Below are 20,000 nucleotides of genomic sequence, written 5' to 3' on the forward strand. Positions count from 1 at the left end.
TGTTTTCTGCGCATCAACACAACACATTAATCCCCCTGCTGAGACCCTCTGCCCCACCACCACCACCACCACCTCCACCACCACCACCACCACCACCACCACTACCCCCACCACCACCAACCCCACCACCACCACCACCCCCACCACCACCACCCCCACCACCACCACCCTCACCACCACCCCCACCACCACCACCCCCCACCACCACCACCCCCACCACCACCAACCCCACCACCACCACCACCCCCACCACCACCACCCTCACCACCACCACCACCCCCACCACCACCACCACCACGTTCCTCTCAACCATTGACAGCAGCTACGCTGCCAACCTCCACCATCTTCGGCTACAAATAAGCATAATGTAATTTGCTCCACCTGCCACAACCTTCCATGAGAAAGACCACCACCCTCGTTCTAGTCCAAACTTTATCACCTTCCTACCTCTCCACAACCTCGGCTTAATCTCCAACCAAAGCCCAAACAATCATCTCCAAACGACCAACTCTGTCACAGAACACCACCTCCATGTCCGACAAACCCTTACCCTTACTCCAAACCTCCTTCAACCCAAACCCCCACCACCATAACTCCAACCACCATAACCCCCACCTCATCACCTTCAACTCTCCCCCAGACAAGAAACCACAAATCCAACCACCAACAACACCAACCCCATCGCTGTTCCTCCACCAATACTTTCATCTCTAACAAGCAACTCATTTATCTCCAGTCTCCCCCACCCCCTTGTCCTCCATGCATCTCACCCAAAACATTGTCAACAACCAACACCACTCTTATGCCTAACCAATCAGCTCCATCTCCAAACATAAAAAATACAATCACCTCCAAACCTCATCAGCATTATCTCCATCAATCAACACCACCCCAACCATCAGCACCACCCCCACCTCCAACCTTCACAACCTCCATCTCCAAACATCAATACCACCTGGATCTCCAACCATCAATTCTCCCCCATCTCCAACCATCATCCCCACCACCATTTTGAACCATCACCACCTCCATCTCCAACCATAAACAACCCCCATCATTGTCACCACACCTTGAAACCACTTCCACCGTCATCTCGGTCAATCTCCATCATCATCGTGTCCCACCAACACAGTATACATCCTCCACCAGCAACCTCACAGCTAACCACAGGACATAAAGCACATGTGAGCAATGCATGAACCCACCATAGCTGGGGAACAGACACACAGCCAACCCTCCAGCAAGCAAGGACTTCAGAGACAGCGTGTCTATGTGTGTCAATATTGTATATAATCCATGGGAGTAATTACCCTTTCATGCAATTAGCACACTGATAAACTGCCATTATGCAGAGAACAGCACTTTCCCAATACTCTCCCTCAGGGATACTTGTGTGTACACGCTTTTCTGTATAAATACTATGGAAAACACTTTGCTGGCATTGGGGATTGCATGATTCACTCATGCGTATAATGGTTGTGTAAAAAAAGAGCCGGCACAAAAAAACAACAAACTAAATAAAACCCATGTTGCTCCAATAAATGCTCTCCAAACGAACTTCATTCTTGAATCAATTCGTTCACACCGCAGCATCCTTCATGACTCAGTCTCTCTTCTCCATTTGAAAACGGCCGTAACTGGGGTGGGTATCGAACTATAACCCCGTCTGGCTGTCTGTCTGTTGGTCTGTCTCACACTCCCTACTTTGCCGCCCGTCGTGGGTTCTTCTTCCCTTTTCCCGCTTTGAATCGTCTCATTGTGGAAACCCAGACACATGTGCAGGCAGACAAGCTATCCAACTCCCCTCGATCTCTGTCTCCACAAAGGGCGGTCAGGGCGGGAGGGGAGGGCTGTGATGGGCGGGGGGGGGGGGGGATTAGCCTGCCTGAGTGCCTGGAATAATGATCACTGCAGTGGAGAAACACATTTTCACATTTCAGGAGATAAGGGCCAGGCAATCTGCAAGCCGACGACTTAACTAGGTCCCTGTGGCTTATTTTGGCAGAAAAATCACCAGCGACTAGTGACAACTATTCAGGCGTATAATGCCTGCACGTGTACAGTACAGCACCAGCACATACCCCCTGGGGAACCTGGGAAGACCTGGAATAATTGGGTTTCTGGTATTGCCCAACCTTCCGCAATGAAATGCCCAACTGTTTATTTTCCTTTTGCCAGCTTTCTCACAAGTATAGCCGGTCTGGCGGGCTGCAGATATATTGCTTTCTCTCCCCACCATTGTTGTGTCAGGAGCACATTAAAACAATTCACCGAGGCTGTCGCCGTAGCTTTGGGTCGGGCAGCGGGATTCATCCTCGGAATTAGGTCGGCCAGTCACGCTTTTTCCTTGGACTCACGCGGGACGCGGACGGACCTTCCATGCAAAGTACCTTCCCTCGATGCAAATCGTCCGGAACGTCTGAGAGCAAAACATCCCCTCTGGCGGCCTCTTGAAGTGATGTACAGCCCTGTTCCGCGGCTATAATGTGTTTTTAGACAATAACAGGGAGGCGCACAGCGATGGCGGCACCGCTCTCTTATCGGACCAAAACATGCAAGGGGAGGCTTTCAAAGAAAAGAAACTGAAACAAAACGCTTTTAAGAAATATGTGCATTATGGTACATTTGCATAGCATTATACCAGGCTTCGGGAACTTGTTATGGAATGGTAAGTTCTTAAGAATATTAAATTGGGAGCCATGAAGCAGCCGGATGTTTCTAGCCGGAGCCACACTGCGCTCTAACCATGGAGACTCACTTTTCACAGGGCGAAGAAAAATAAAAAAGAGAATCTATTTATACTCTTCAAGGGTAGGTGGACACACAGGGCTATTTTCCCCTGGAAACCTAATCTACTTAAATGGGGCCAAGTTCCTCAGAGTAGCAAGCGCGCTTTGGCTAGTTGTATAATGACGCAGAATATGTATGTAAACTCATTAAACGTGGAGCAACACAGCTCAGTCATCTCGGAGGGTGAAAGAAAAACACCCAGCACAAATTAGATATGGATTTCCGCATCTGAAGGGGAAAAAAAACCCCTGCTTATAACGCATTGTTATTCCGCCTTGAAAGACACACGTGTTTTCCCGCCATAACACCCGACCTCAGCGGGAAGTAGAACGGCAGAGAACCCAATTAAACCGGGTTCCGCGCATGTGTTTAATTTTTACAACAGCATCGACGGGAACAGAATCCCCGATGCAAACAAAATACCATAAAATCGTTTTCCTCACCTTTCCCACGTACTGCGACTCCGGCCCTATGTGTTCTTCTAAAACAAAGAACTGGTTCCAGATCCATCCGCGCTTGGGTCTGTGGTGCACCTCCGTCTGCCCGTTGGCCAGCCGCGTCCCGTTCCTGGAGGGCACCTTGGCGGGCGGGGGGTGGTGGTGACTGGCCCCGTAGCACCTCTGGATGAAACAGAGGCACACCAGAAAGGGCGGCAGGTATCCCCGGGAGCTGCTAGCTATCCTCATGGTGCTCGCCTAGGCTCCTCGTAGTTAACCTCCGTAGATCTCCACCCTGCCACCGACGCTGGTGGGACCGCTGCCACTAGCCACTGCTGTAGCCTCGGGCCGGGGCCGGGCGGTGCTGGTGGAGGTGGAGGTGGTGGAGGTAAAGGTGGAGGTGGTGGTGGGCACACCAAAAAACTCCCTAAATCCAAATGGGGAAAGGAGGGGAGTGGGCGGAGCCTATCCTTTGTCTCATGGTCGCTGAGGAAGGTCGTCGCAGAGGCAGGACGAGGGGGAAGAGAGGGCGAAGGAGAAGGCTGGACTCATTTACATCGTGGAGTCGTCCCGGGTTGGTAGAACCGAGTGGGGAAGGGCCCTCTTTCGTGCGGCGTTACCATGCAGGGAAGTTCATCGCGGCGGCCATTTTGTATCTCCTGAGAATGAGAAGAAGGAAAAAAGAGAGAGTTAGAGGTTTGTTAAATTTATTCTTCAAACTTTAAAAACTATAACTTTATTTCGCTTGCCCTGAAATTCAAGTTAATTAAAACAAAGCAGCAGACTATAACGTTTGCATTTCAAAACCTTTTTTTCATTTTCGTTTGAGCTCTCATTATCTCAATGAAAATCCGACACAAAGTGCCTCAACAGTGCGGTGAGGAAGGGTGTCTGGAGCCGGTGAGGTAACTGTGAGAAGGATTGTCAAATAGGGTCACGGCCCTGTGTTGACACAAGGCCATCGACTGTGCCTCAAAAGATGAGTGGGTTTTCATAGAAAAGATCAATACGAAAACGTTTTTGGTTTCCTTTGCTCGGGCATGTACACACAGTGGTATCCCCTTGGCCTGGTGAGTAATGGAGTAACGGCAAAAAAAGAGTGACTGAAAACGATTGTTTTAACATTCACTGTTATAATGACAGACATTAACTTCCCAAACCCGTAGAGACTAAAGGCGTTGAGATAGTGTGCAGGACATAAATAAATTGACGAATAAAGATTGCACAAATACAGGGAAGTGCGTGCCAGGAATAGAAACCGCATTGGTGGTGGTTTTATTTCTTGACACTGCAACCCTGAATGTCTGCATACCTGTGTCCCTGCCATTTGACTTGGCTTTTGACTATTTTGTGCAGAGCTGGGAATATCGACTTGTTTAGTCTGACACTAAGGTCAAACACTGAATCCAAATGTGGCGCTGTTGTCTCTCCCCTCTTTATTTCCACCCAGGAATTTGGATCACCTTTACTAATATAATCAATACTAGCGCTAATAGTACTACAGGGAACAAAGCAACATACTACATAGTACCAGTACTACTCATACATCTTTTGCACGACTTTCAACAGTATTACTTCTTACGTTAATAGAAATACCGGTACACTGTTTGCAGGAACCAGAAATCCCTGGTGGGTTCCTTAAATGTAAATTTTATTTTTGTTATTGACGACGCATTAAAGACTATTCTGATGACAAAAAAAATAAATAGATGTATAGATGGAAAAAAATAAAAATAAGGAATTCAATTTGACATCCATGAGCAGCGCTAGTATGCAAAGCACGCGCTGGTGGGGAATTATTTAGAGGGAGACACACATCTTTTGATATTTAAAACAGGGATATGGAAAGTAGCAGGCTTCAGAAGAGAGAGAGGAGCCCCCCATCTCGGTACATAGCATTTGACACCATCACAGGCAATACGCTAACACCAGTCTTAAACACAGTTTCAACTGTCACTCACTTTGCCAGTAAAGTATAGTCCTACAACATCCTGTCCTATTTATTTCTCTCTCTCGGTACCCTGTACCTATGAGGAAAAAGGATACGCTAGGAAATTGCTAATCCATGCTTGTTTGTTTTCTTTAATATCCTAAAATGCAAATGCATCAGCTCAAGCTGTACTTGACTACGCCGGTGTTGGCTTGAAGGGGGTAGGCGGTGGAGGGATTTGTTATACCTTTGCCCAGCCAATAGAAAAGCAGACAATGGCTTTCAAATTACAGTGGATTAAGACAGGGAGGGATCAATACTGTTGGAATGTAAAAACATTTGTAATCTCAGACGGGCTTCTCATCTGCATAGGTGCCGTTGTGAAAGCCTGCCGCTCCAATCCTCCATTATCCCCGACACAAAACCACAAAGCTGCACAAAGACTATAACCGTTGTTCGACTACCGTGGCGTGGGTCGCAGGAGGAGGAATCAAACAGAGAAACAGAAAGTTCACCGTTTGTTTGCCGAGTTTATCATTCTTCCAAAAGCGGAGATGTCAGGATTTGTTTGTGATCCTTCTGCTTTCAAGGGCTACATCAACGAGGTACTTGGTAATTTTGCTAACAGTTGGTCTTGGTGCTTGTTCACATTTTCACCCTCTCCTGGGCTGGCATTGTCTCGCCGCCTCGTTATCGCTGCGATTTAAAGTGGAATCCATTTTAAGACAAGCCTTAATAAAATAGAGGGAAAAAAAAGATCAACAGCATCTGGCTGTGTCATCTGAATCATTTCCCCTGCAGTTTACGACCGACAGTGCTGTTCTGCGAAGCGTAATGCTCTCAGCACATTTTTTATGTCGGAGCACAGATGTTCCTAGCGTGTGGCTGTGTAGGTGATTAATGTATATAAATATATATATACCCACATATTCAGCGTGCGAGTAGGCCATTTAGCGGCTTGCCGTTCAACCACTGTCTCACAAGGCTGTGGGTGTGTACATATATCAGCATGGTTGGACACAGTGGGGCTCTTACCCCCCAGCCGAGTGAATGTTCTATCAAATTTAGCTGGGAGCAGTAGAGGGTTTGAAAACCAAACGGGTGAGACAAAGAGAGAACGGGACGGATGGAGGGAGACGAGGGGAGGGGAGGCGGTAACCGCGGTCTATCCCTTGATGGCGATATGTTTTTGGACTCCCCGCTGAATTCGATTTCACAGCCCCAGACCTCTGGTTGTTGACTAGCACACCCGATAGCCGCGGGAGCCAGGGGGGGTCAGCGGCCTATCGGAGAACAGCCAGTCAGGCCCTCCGTCTGCCCGACAAACACTCAGCCTCCGTTGTAGAAGACCGCCGCCTGCCAAACGGTCTCTTGACCTTTGACCTCTCGCCCTTAATGGAAAAACAAACTAACAACCGGGAATGAAGACACAAGCACTTCTCTCTCTCTCTCTCGCTTTGTCTCTGTAGTGGCTGCCCGCGGTATCAGTCCTTTCTGGAGAATGCAAAGTTGTGCATTGTTGTATTTATGTATTTAATTACCGTATGGGTTTTGAAGATAAGAAATCGATTGTTGAAGAAAGGAGCGAAAGAACAAACAGGGAACGGCGATGTGTGTCTACGTGAAACAAACAAGCAAATGCCACTAATTGCCTAGAACCAGGTGGAAGACATTATCAAAGACGTATTGATTTGCCCTGATGTCTTATTAAAGGAATTATCCCATATCGATAGCGTCCAGACTTGAACCTGTCAGCAATATAGCACGTGGTTTGAACCTTGCTTAGGATTGCATATTGTTCAAAGCTAGCTCCCAGTGGCAAAGAAAATTATAATTTCATTCATAAGCAAAAACAGCTTATGGACCACAGCATAAGTGAATAGCTGTCTTAAAGTCTGGTACTGCAGTGCCAGAGCTACATCATTTTAGGGTAGCAAAGTTCTAAAATGGTTTCTAAGGGGTAGGTACTTAAGTAGTTGGGGTGCTTGCCAAAAGGTTCCTGGTTAGAATCCCAATCCCTGACCAAGATGGCCTTACCCCCACCTGCTCTTTAAAGATCTATATCTGAGCTCACTGTGAATCCATCGGGATAAATGCAACTCCTAAATGCCTGCGTGGTAAAATAATGTGTTTTTTTGGATGATATCCATCAGTTGATTCCATCCAGTCTATTGTTTGGAGAGTGAGGAGATTATACAACGCTGTGCCCGAGCATAGTGTGTGAGCTTAGTCATACAATTGAAGAGACCACAATCACACCCGCCAGCGTTTTCTGTGCTTAAAGTCAAACAAACAGCGATATCGCACCCACAACGGCATTCCCAGTGAGCCAACAGCCAAGGTTTGTTTGACCGAAAGGATATCTCTCTTTATCCTTTATTCCCTCAAAGAGCAATGCACTAATCCGCCACACGCTATTCAGCCAGGAATCCCCCCTATGTCGAAGGATTCTCAGGAGTGGAGTTGCCCGGCGCAAACACACGCATACTTTGTTTATTGACAGTTGGAGTCCAGGGCATGAGTTCCCTTAGTAACCAGTGCATTATTAACAACATTTAGATCGAAACCTCACACACAATTATCCTGGAAGTATTCTTTTTATTTCCATCGCACGCCTTTCCAAGGCATAATTTGTATCTTCCCGGCTGCGATCGACATTCACATGCATGGCCAGCCGGCCGCAGATGAAAGCCCAGGGTTGGACAGGTTGCAGCGGGTGGACAGGAAACACGGCCGGGGTTATCTAATAATCATGACCTGGCTCCACTGATAACACCTCTCCTCCTCTCAGAGCCGTGATCCGCCCCACATCAAACCGTCCGTCCGTCTCCCCCTCTGCTGTACCCCCTTCCTCCTCCAGCGCAGTCCCTCTCCATTTTAGGTTTTTCTGTTTAGAACCAAACCGAGCATGTTTGGAGGTTGAAAATATCAGGATTTGCTGAGGATAAATGTGAGTACTTAAAAGGTACTGGCTCGGCTATCAAGCACGTTGATGTTAAGAGAGAGTGGCAGGGGGACTCAAAACGTTTTTTTGGACGCAGGATGGAAAATTGAAGAATCGACAATCTACAAGAAGGAGACTCAGCTAGGCGGCTTCACAGAACGCACCAAGCATCTGAATATTCTGTCACAAGTGTCAACAGACACATTCTAACACACACGCAAACACACTAACAAAAAACTAGAATGAACACACACACACACACACACACACACACACACACACACACACACACACACACACACACACACACACACACACACACACACACACACACACACAAACGTCTTCATCTGAATAGCAACAAATGCACTGCCATTAATATATAACAACACAAACTCAACCAAACAAACAGACACACACGCGTCTACATCTGAATAGCAAGAAACACACACACACACACACACACACACACACACACACACACACACACACACACACACACACACACACACACACACACACACGCATGAACATAACAACACAAACTCAACCAAACAAACAGACACACACGCGTCTACATCTGAATAGCAAGAAACACACACACACACACACACACGCATGAACATAACAACACAAACTCAACCAAACAAACAGACACACACGCGTCTACATCTGAATAGCAAGAAACACACACACACACACACACACACACACACACACACACACACACACACACACACACACACGCATGAACATAACAACACAAACTCAACCAAACAAACAGACACACACGCGTCTACATCTGAATAGCAAGAAACACACACACACACACACACACACGCATGAACATAACAACACAAACTCAACCAAACAAACAGACACACACGCGTCTACATCTGAATAGCAAGAAACACACACACACACACACACGCATGAACATAACAACACAAGCTCAACAAAACAAACAGACAGACACAAATGCACACAGACACAACTACGTCTGCATCTGAACAGCAACATAAACAAATCCAAACACAAGCTCAACAAAACCAACAGACAGACACAAGTGAACACAAACAAACACGGACACAAGAGACACAATCCGGAGACGGAACATGGAAGGACCTTGCATTTTAATTCTCTCCCAACACTCGTGTGCAATTACAGCCAATCAACAGAGGGTTTTAAACACAGATTAGACCTGCTGCTAATTAGAGCCATGGCTGTAATGACTCCCAACGAGTCACATGCACACGCTGGCGTGTCACTCACACACACACACACACACACACACACAGTCACCCTCCAAACTCCTCCACCTAAAGTCAACAGTGTCTTTTCTCTCTCTCTCTCTCTCTCTCTCTCTCTCTCTCTCTCTCTCTCTCTCTCTCTCTCTCTCTCTCTCTCTCTCTCGCCATCTGTCCTGACCGCCCGGCCAATGATCATCCCCGCTCCCTCCTCTCAGCCAACCGGTAAGTATGCTGACTGACTTGTGTCGCCGTCGCCGCCAAGAGGGGGAGGCAGTTTGTTTGGATTGATTGGGTAATAGAAAACAAATTAGGAAGGAAGAGGCTTGTTGAGCTCTCTAGTGTTGTCCTTTCCATTCCTTCCTTCCTAACTTCCTCTCCCGCCTTTTGACCTTCGCTACTTCCTTCCTACTTCCTTTCCTACCCATCATTTGATCCTACCTAGCCTCCTTACCTCCCACCCGCCTCCTTCCCTACAACCCTTAATACCCCTATCCCTTTCTCTCCTCGCTTTCTCCAATTCAACCTCTCCAGTCCCCTCACCCACCCCATCCCTCCCCCTCCCTCCCTCACCCACCCCATCCCTCCCCCTCCCCCCCTCACCCACCCCCATTCCTCCCCCTCCCTCCCTCCCCCATCCCTCCCCCTCCCTCCCTCTCCCATCCCTTCCACCTGTCCCTCTCTCCCACCCTTCAGCAATGTGGCCTCCCTCTTTTCATCCTTGCTTCCTCCAATTCCATCACCCCCCCTCACCCCCCCCCCCCCCCCCCTCACACCCCACCCCCTCCCCTCCCCCCCCCTCCTCCCCCACTTCCCCCCCTTCAGCCGTGTGTCAGACCTGGTCCCACTACATATCGTGTCACAGTCTCTATATGTTGTTTGGCTCGGGACTAGGTGGTGGGGGGGGGGGGGGGGGGGGGGGCTTGGCAAAGGCTGGGGTGAGCCCCATCTGTTGTAGCATTTAATGGCTGCGAGAGGGAAGCCAGCAAGGTGCAGACAGCCTCCATCTGCTGGCCACTGAGGGGGGATAAAACAAGCATCCACTCCCATCACTATCACCGGTGCTATCCCCCTCATCCATCTCTCTTCATGGCCTACCATCACCATCGCTGGGTCTCTCTCTCTCTCTCTCTCTCTCTCTCTCTCTCTCTCTCTCGTTCTCTCTCTCTCTCTCTCTCTCTCTCTCTCTCTCTCTCTCTCTCTCTCTCTCTCTCTCTCTCCATCCCTCCCTTTATCGGCCTCCCTCCTCCTCTCTCCATCGTTCTCACTGCGTATCTCTTCCGTTGCCGTCCCTGCCTTTTGTAAATCTATCCCTGTTTCTCTTTTTGCGTCTCGATTCAAAATGTTTTATTGGCATGAGAGTGGCTTGAATAATAAAAATAAAAATGCAATAGCCTAGTGAGGCAATAAAAAGACAACCACAAAGCGATACTAAAATCTACATTATTATTATATTATTTTCTAATTAAACAGACTGTCCACAAATGGACGAGGTTCCTGTCGGCCCAAGTACCAGTTAATACCTGAAGATAACAACGGCTATCTCTCTCTCTCTCTCTCTCTCTCTCTCTCTCTCTCTCTCTCTCTCTCTCTCCCTCTCTCTCTCTCTCTCTCTCTCTCTCTCTCTCTCTCTCTCTCTCTCTCCCTCTCTCCCTCTCTCTCTCTCCCTATCTCCCTCTCTCCTTCTTTCTTTCTACCTCAGCCACCCTCAGAGACAAACACGTGAACAGTTACACAAACGCACAATAAATCAAAGTGTGCTGGGAGACAGGAGAAATGTGGAAAAGCCAAGGACAGCGTCTATTGATGCAGATCCCACTAAGGCAGGAACACAGCTAACCATCCCGGGGGCAGAGACGAGGGGACTCGATGACCCGCGCGGACGCAGGTGACCCTGATCACAAACACACACACACAGACACACACTGACACACAAAAGGGGACGCACATTTCTCGGGGGCACCAGGAAAACCAGCAGTGCAAAGGGTTCCTACTCTCCCATCCTCCGACCTTCTTACAAACCTACCTTCCTGCGTTCCTTCCTACCTCGCTTCCTCCTACCTTCCCCCCTTCCTGTGGTAACTTCCTTACTCCCTACCTACACCTCGCTTCTTCACACTGTCTCTCTTTTCCCTCCTTCATTCCTCCCTCCTTTCCTACCGCCCTTTTCACAACACGACGGCTCTAACCCCTCCTCGGCCTCCATGCAGCAAACCAGACCGATTTCAGAGAGCTTTGGTGAGGGAGAGAGAGACGGGGAGGAAGAGAGAGAGAGAGAGAGAGTGAGAGAGAGAGAGAGAGAGAGAGAGAGAGAGAGAGAGAGAGAGAGAGAGAGAGAGAGAGAGAGAGAGAGAGAGACAATGTTAGGGAGAGAGACAGCGTGAGGGAGAGAGAAAGAGAGAGACAGTGGGAGGGAGAGAGAGAAAGATAATGTGAGGGAGAGAGAGAAAAAGAGGGGGGAGAGAGACAGTGTGAGGGAAAAAGAGAGAGAGAGAGGGAGAGAGAGAAATAGAGTGGGGGAGAGACAGTGTGAGGGAAAAAGAGAGAGAGAGAGAGAGGGAGAGAGAGACAAAGACAGTGTGAGGAAGAGAGTGAGAGAGACTGAGAAAGAGAAAGAGAAAGAGAGAGAGAGAGAGAGAGAGAGAGAGAGAGAGAGAGAGAGAGAGAGAGAGAGAGAGTGAGAGAGAGAGAGAGAGAGAGAGAGAGAGTGAGGGCGAGGGGGGAGAGACAGAGCGAGGGGGAGAGAAGGGACACGCTCCATACCTCGATCTTCCCAACTGCCTGGGCTATTCCCATTAGCATTTCACACACACATTAGCTGCCCTGCTGGCTGGCAGGTAGGTCCCCCCCAACGAGAGGATGAAGAGGGGAGGATTGGGAGGGGGGGGGGGGGGGGGACATCCACCCTCGAGCTCTGGTCCTCAAAGGCCCGCAGAGACAGTTGGGGTGAGAGGGGGGGCTGATAAATAATAAGGTACCACTGAACACTACGGGTCAGCTACAGAGAGAGAGAGAGAGAGAGAGAGAGAGAGAGAGAGAAAGAGAGAGAGAGAGAGAGAGAGGGGAGAGGGAGAGGGAGAGAGAGAGAGAGAGAGAGAGAGAGAGAGAGAGAGAGAGAGAGAGAGAGAGAGAGAGAAAGAGAGAGAGAGAGAGAGAGAGAGAGAGAGAGAGAGAGAGAGAGAGAGAGAGAGAGAGAGAGAAAGAGAGACTTTAGGGCGAGATCAATTGCATAAGAATGTTTTATTTGCGACAGGGAATTGCAGTGTTTGTTACCTAAGCCGTGCATCAGGGTTAGTGGCCCTTAATGAAATATGTCCACTTGATAAGAAATCCTGCTCTGATTGATCGGCCTATTGTCGATTAACTATTCATTCAAAACTTTGTTCGTTTTGCATATGACTTCCTCTATGGTTACTGATGCAGGGATTATGGATCACATCCCATTGATGCAAGGTTTTGTAAAATTGATGTATGTAAATGTAGCTCATTAATCATTGATAAGGTAATTAACCATTAAGCATTGATTAGCTAATTAGCCTGTTCAGTATTCGGTAAATGCTAACTATTAGCTCGCCGCTAGTTCATCACGAGTGGTGAGTGCAGCGTGTTACAGTTTGCTGGGGGGGGGGAGGGAGGGGGGGCACAGGGGCACAGGTACGAAGAGGAGGCGGCGAGAGATGAAGAGGGGGCAGGGGCAGAACGCTAAGCCTCATGGGTAATGTGTGGAAAGTGCCTCCAGGCTCACCTTCTCATCCACCTCGATATGCCAATCAATACCGGACAGCCGGCCCCGCATCGCTCTCTGTCTCTCTGTGTCTCTCTCCCCTCTCTCGCTCTCTGTCTCTCTGTGTCTCTTTCCCCTCTCTCGCCCCCTGTCTCCCTGTGTCTCTCTCCCCTCTCTCGCTCCCTGTCTCTCTCTCCCCTCTCTCGCTCCCTGTGTCTCTCTCGCCCCCTGTCTCCCTGTGTCTCTCTCCCCTCTCTCGCTCCCTGTGTCTCTCTCGCTCTCTGTCTCCCTGTGTCTCTCTCCCCTCTCTCGCTCCCTGTGTCTCTCTCGCCCCCTGTCTCCCTGTGTCTCTCTCCCCTCTCTCGCCCCCATCTCCGCCACTCCTTACCATGAAGAATTGGCACGGTCCAATTAGCATCTTGCTAATCTCTCTTGCTCTCACTCTGGTTCTCTCGTCCCGGAGCGAGGAGGGAGGGAGCGAGGAGGGAGGGAGCGAGGAGAGAGGGAGCGAGGCTGACAGGCCTGCCGCTCTAGCGTTCAATCAGATCACCGCGGTGCGTGTACTCTCCGTCTCCTGGCAGAAGAAGAGGGCAGGCTTCCCCTTCGCTCAACCTTGGCTCTTTTTGTAACACGCGGCGTGTCAGAAGAAATCGGTCCTTCTCCGGTTTCCGTGACACCGACACGACTCATAGACTGTGCCGGCGTTTCCGAACGTGAAGTTCTTAGCGGCTTATTTCAGTGTTGCATACACCGCCGGTTCAAAATGTCAATGTGTCGTTTAAATAGAAGCTCAACGAGCACAGCGCGCTGACTCGGAAAAGACACAACTTTCGTCTGTGTTGTTCCTAGGAAACGTCGTTCTTGTTTCGTGTGAGACTGTGTTGCTCACGCTCTTTTGGGGTTTCGCTCCTCATGGTGGAAATGCTAGGTTTTTCTCTGGGCCTGTTTTATTGCAGTCAGATCGCAGCGGAGAAGGCAGCTGTGGACTGAAACATCAAACTGAAATGGAAAAGGGCTTGGGATGCTTTCAACGGGTAAATAATTCTCAATGGTTGAATCCAAATGGTTTCGGTGAAAACATTGACTTCTTTGGCGTTGAATCACACCCATTTTTAAATGATTTGTATACGTCTTGCTGACATGACAAGACCAGGTATAGTTTCCATCATATGTACATATGTGTGGTTGCCATCACATTCACAACTACCTCGTTCTTGTTGATGATAAATGCTCACACGTGAAGCCGCCCTGGCCTGTACATAATCATATTGCCATCACACACATACATGTAGTAGCGAATACATACACAGAGCATAAGACATAATCATATGTTATGTTACTCATGTACGTCCACTGTCATGCACCTCCACTCAGGAAACTGAGTCCGACCTGGCTCTAAGTGAGAGACCCTCACCCCCCCCCCCCCCAAAGACACAGGAACAGGAAACGCACAGGGGGGAGTGGCAGAATGGCAAACGGTGAATGTACTGCACTTATGTCACGCTTTTCTAACCAGTGGCCACTCAAAACGCTGTACAATATTGCCCAACAATTACCCATTCATTCACCCATCCTCACACCGACGGCGGTGTCAACCCCTCAAGGCGACAGCCAGCTCGTCCTGAGCCACATGCCGCACTCGGTACACGGAGGACAGTGAGCGAGTGTGCTTAGGCGAACAAAAACGCAAATTGTTAGAGAAAATAAACCCCAAAAGACGAGAAAGTCTCCCGAATTGTGTCCAGGAGGCAGACCGGGACGGCCGACTGGAGGAGGGGGAAACCAAACGCTTCTGAGAGGAAGCCCTCAGGACACTGAGCACAAAAGTGCACCGATTACATAATGATAATTCCCTCCTTAAGAGCTCCTTAAAAAGGGGAAAGTCAGTGAGCAAACACTTCCAAATACACACGGGGAGGACAACTCCCTAATGGGGCATTAAGTATTCATGCAATGCATTGCCAGTCAAATGGCTGTGGTTTTATTTTGCTCTTTTTCTTTTTTCGCCCTTCTATTTCCATCATCTGCAAATATGCTTTTCTATTAAAACCAGACTGCTGGCCGACTGTATACAGAGAATGAATCATCTGTCGGCCTTCGCCCTGGTTGGATACATATTTTATCTTGGATCACGTGTTGAAGGACTTCTCTTCTTATTTTCCTAAACAAAGGTTCACCTCCAATCCGGGAGAGAACGCTGCGTAGCCGCGACGAGAAGCCAGCCTATGATGTTGTTTTCAATCCCGTTTAGCCGACACAACGTAAAGAAAAACGTGAGAAGTGTGAGGGTAAGATCTCCATGGCAGAGGAGCCATTTTGTGACACGTCCTTCTCGGGGAAGAAAAAACCGAAGGAAGCAGCCAGAGCGACCAACACTCGAGCGCATTCACACTCACGCCATCTAACGTAGGTGCCGGGTTGTTCTGGAGAACAAGAACAGGGTTTGTCTTCCATTTGTCTCTGCCAGCGAGGCGAGCGGGGAAGGGGGATGAATCACCACAATGTTCCCTCTCACCCCGCTCCCAGTTGTCAGAGAGAACCGGGGGGGTGCTCGCTCGGCCACCGCGCTGTTCCCATTGTGAGCTCCTAAAGACACAATTACAAGACACAACGGCGAAGAGGAATGAGGAGGGAGGTCGGCCACGGGGGGAGCAGGGAATGAGACACCGACAGGCCCGGGCCCGGCGCTAGTCGGAGCCTGGAGGAGAGGATAGTTGGGTGGTGAAATGGTGTGGGTTTTAATACACGGTCCTGACACATAGTTTACTGATATAATAGGTGCTTTCTATGATTTACTTCATTATTGTGCCAAGTAATGGAAGTTCTTGCACCATTTTAATACATAATTGCCGAAAAACGCGATTGCCTTTTTATGAACCTTACTTTTTTGACAGTATGCTCAGTGGGAAATATTACAAAAATTGGTTAATAACCTAGTATATTTAATAACCTGGCAATAATGTGTGTGAAATTTTTCATAATCATGCCTTACAACTTAAAACTTCTGGATGGAATCGTGGCGCTTGTCTCCCGACCGAGAGGTTGGGGGTTCAAACCCTGATGCCCGCGATCTCCCTGGAGCAAGACGCTCCTAAACCCCCACCCTGCTCCCGAATGACATTCATTCAAAAGGGACTCAAGTCGTCCGATAAATGACTGGATGTTAAAAAATGGACACAAGAGCCCCAGTCTATTCGCCCCACTCGTTCCCGTGGCATTGACGGGTTAAACGCACTCGCTTTTAATCAAGAACTTTCCACGCTTGATTGATTTTTCCACCCGCTGCTGATTGCATGGGGCGGGGGGGTTAGTCAGCGCGCAGGGAAAGGCCCCTCAAAGGCATCCACCGTGCTTATTATGAAACTTACCAGGTTGATCGATAGATTTGCAGCACCAGAGTGTTCACATGGAAGACACTTTGCGGGAGAATGGCTTCTAGGAAAAATAACCGAAAAGGGCACACTGCTCATCACAGCTTAGACGTGCATCACGGCTGATATTATGACACACATTGTGCGGAGGAAGTTATTCTCATGCTGACGAGAGTGCGCCGTGGAGACGCCAACAGAGCGGCTGCAGTCGGAAAACGTTCCTCTTTAGTTTATTTTTTTTTCCTGGTCGTGACGGCTTCAACAATAACACGAGCAAACGCTAACACGATTCCACGTCTAAATGTGCTTAGATGCCAAGATCATGATGGAAATACGTTTCCACTGAAATGTAATTTGATGACTGAATCTCAATATATTCCCGTCTTCTGCACCTGCTCGGAGATTTGTGTGCCTGTTTGTCTCACAGCTGTCGTGATTGTTTTCCATGTCATATGTTTGCGGCGGCGTCTCGTTTCCAGTTAAGGGATTACTTAAGTTTATCGCATCATGTTTCCAAGCGTCATATTTCAGTTTAAATTACCTTTTTAACCATTTGGATACCATGAAACCACTACTATAAAATGCTCCATTCTATACAACAGTCTGTAAGCATGTAATGATAAATGGAATCTGTCACAACTACACACCAATAAATATATGTTGCTCCACAGCCATTGCGCTAAAGTTGGATGGGTTTTTTCTTTTGTACTGTATTGAGACTGTAAATATACACCTCAGTAACCAGTGAGGAGTTCCCTAATCAACATCTGTGACGGAAAAGCACTCACCATAGGGACATTGCTGAGTGGCTGTCCTCTAATGGTCCTACCAGTATAGGTGACTCAAGCAGTGCCTTTAAGAAATCACAAAACCCATAAAGCTTCCGAGATGTAAAAAAGGGCAAAGTCGAGTAGAACAGCAAATATATATTTTGTGTGCAACATTTCAGCAAAGACACGACGGTTTGTGGAGAAAGCGATTGGCGAGTCACCACTGTTCGAGGATATAGGTGAGTAAGCCCGGGTCATCGAGATCGAATGAAGTAAAGAATTCAACTTCATTGTTTGTGATTCTGACGTACATCGCATACACGATAACTCGCATGTGTCAAGAGAAATGTTGTTGTAGAACAGTAGTCAGAAAACATTGGCACATTTTTCCAAGCATACCAGACTGTGCAGCATAACATTGTTTGTGCACAAACAATGTACACGCAACATAATTTTGTGTCTATAATAACACAAATAGAAATAAAAAATAATGTTTTGAGGATAAAAAGGGATATATGTCACTGGACTCAAATGTGTGAGGTTAAAAATAAGTCTCTGTGTGTGTGTGTGTGTGTGTGTGTGTGTGTGTGTGTGTGTGTGTGTGTGTGTGTGTGTGTGTGTGTGTGTGTGTGTGTGTGTGTTGGGTGTGTGTGTGGTGTGTGTGTGTGTGTGTGTGTGTGTGTGTGTGTGTGTGTGTGTGTGTGTGTGTGTGTTCATGTATATATGTCACTGTGTCATGTGCGCGCACACACACACACACATACACACTGCTCTGTTACTGAAGATAAATAATTCCATGACTAAATAAAAATTGCCCGATGCATTCGTTCCCAGAGGCCATGTTCCGGGAAGAAAATACATTAGAATGTGGTAACTGAAACTTTGACTGATTTGGTTTTAGCCTTATCTTAAAGCTGTGGGAGCAGACGGTGGGAGGGGGGGGGGGGGGGGGGGGGGGGGGGGGGGCATTGCTCCTGCTGAGGGATGAATCTGAGGCCGCTCACTGTTCCCCCTAGCTAGTCTTAGCCATGGGCAGAGTCGGTGCTGAAACAGCGGGGGACCCCGCCACGCTAAAGCTATCCGTCTGTCTGCTACCTGGGCGGCTAGCTAATAGAGCTAGCAGAGGGTGCTGTGAATCACGCTTGTGTTAACATTGGAAGAGATGAATGATTCCCTCGTCCCCTAGCTGGGCCCTGGTTCAACGGGATCTGATTGGCCGGTGGAATGATACACCATGCTGGCTTCCCGTTTGGTGCAAACTACCGTGGAAATGGTCACCTTGGTAAGTGGATACTGATTGGCTGATAGATTGAGTTTCAGCCGGCTCTCGCTATGGGGAGGTTATTTATGCTAGGGTGCAGAGGTTTGTCGTGTTTAACGCCATCTTTGTAAACTTTACAGCCGGAATTTGCATTTGACAAATTGTCTACAGAGATAAAGTGGAAACATAACTCTTACGACAGTAGTCACTACTTTTTCTGATTGTCTGTAAAGAAGGCAATGGTTTTATTACTTTTAATCTCGGCTCATCCTGAAATGACTCTAACACTCCAATTGGGTGATGATGACGAATCAAAAGAAAGTTGCTACTTTGACGACTTTTAAGGAAAGTATGAAATCCCTCCTCCCATCACCCATGGCCTCAAACCTTTTTAGAGAAATACAAGATTTATGATGATGTTAGGTCTGGAAACTCTTAGGGGACAAGGGATTTCAGCAGTGCATTAAATTGGAATAGAGAAACTAATTCTTCATGCAATGTCAGCTGCTTCTTGAAAATACAAAATAATAATAACTTTTTGGTGTTAATACAGCCTATTATATTTATACTGTATATATATATGTATATATATATATATATATCCTGAATGTAGCTGATCCTATGAATATATTCCGATGAAGTCCCTTACATTGTGAGTAAAGGTGAGCAGTGGGGTTTGTGTTACGTGGTCCATGGTAATATACCATGCATGCAGTAGATAATGTGAACACCTTTGACTGTGTGTAAATTAACCTCATTGTATGCTAAATTGAATACATGCATAAGGATGTGCAGCTAAATTATATTATACGTATAATTATTTGTACTGTATAATTATACATATACAGTACAAACACTACTACTACATAATATGATACAATAGCATACTACACTGCACTACAATATACTACACTATATTTTTTACTGTGCTTCATTCAACTGCTACCCGACAATATGTACGTTAAACTACTCCAGTGAATCTCAACTGGTGGGTCACGACCTCATAAGTGGGTCATGAGCAATTGAGTGGGTCGAATAGCACATGCCAAATCTCAAAGGATGTGCAAAATCAAGCTAATGCTTCAATGTTCATTCATGATTCAATGGCTCACTATTTCATTGAGTTTTGCTCCGATCTTTGTTTTTAAAAACACCTGAAGGCATTGTTGAATACTGCAATATTACATGAATACATTTGAGTAATTTCTGATTTCTGACTTAATGACTTACGTGGACTGTGTCCCGAGGCGAAATACACCACACTGCACTACTATGAATTATTACTACACTCACCTAACAATACTCATAGTAACACCACTTAGACGTAGAAGTTGTAGTTCATTATCCTAATGCCACTGTTGTACCACTAGGCCACAGAGACCCGCGATTATTCCTCAAGATGATTCACTTTAATGAACTCATTTGACCATTTTATGTTAATAAGGTTGCAAGTTCACCATTGTTTACCAGTCTTTAATTGTTTGTTTGTTTAAGAGCGTTTTAATATTGGGTCTGCTAGCATTCAG

At 47.5% G+C, this 20,000-nt stretch overlaps 1 protein-coding gene across 2 annotated transcripts in view; it reads right to left on the bottom strand.

Annotated features, from left to right (window-relative positions):
* LOC115537458 (cadherin-18) overlaps window positions 1-20,000 on the bottom strand; it is a gene marked incomplete in the record, with an annotated part of 98,702 nt that overhangs the window by 57,166 nt on the left and 21,536 nt on the right. For both annotated transcript variants that reach the window (XM_030349410.1, XM_030349409.1), the window contains 1 exon segment: window positions 3,234-3,886. In XM_030349410.1, the coding sequence (XP_030205270.1) occupies window positions 3,234-3,476 (243 nt within the window).

This window comes from Gadus morhua, chromosome 23 (genome assembly GCF_902167405.1).
Source record: "Gadus morhua chromosome 23, gadMor3.0, whole genome shotgun sequence".
Classification (NCBI taxonomy): domain Eukaryota; kingdom Metazoa; phylum Chordata; class Actinopteri; order Gadiformes; family Gadidae; genus Gadus; species Gadus morhua.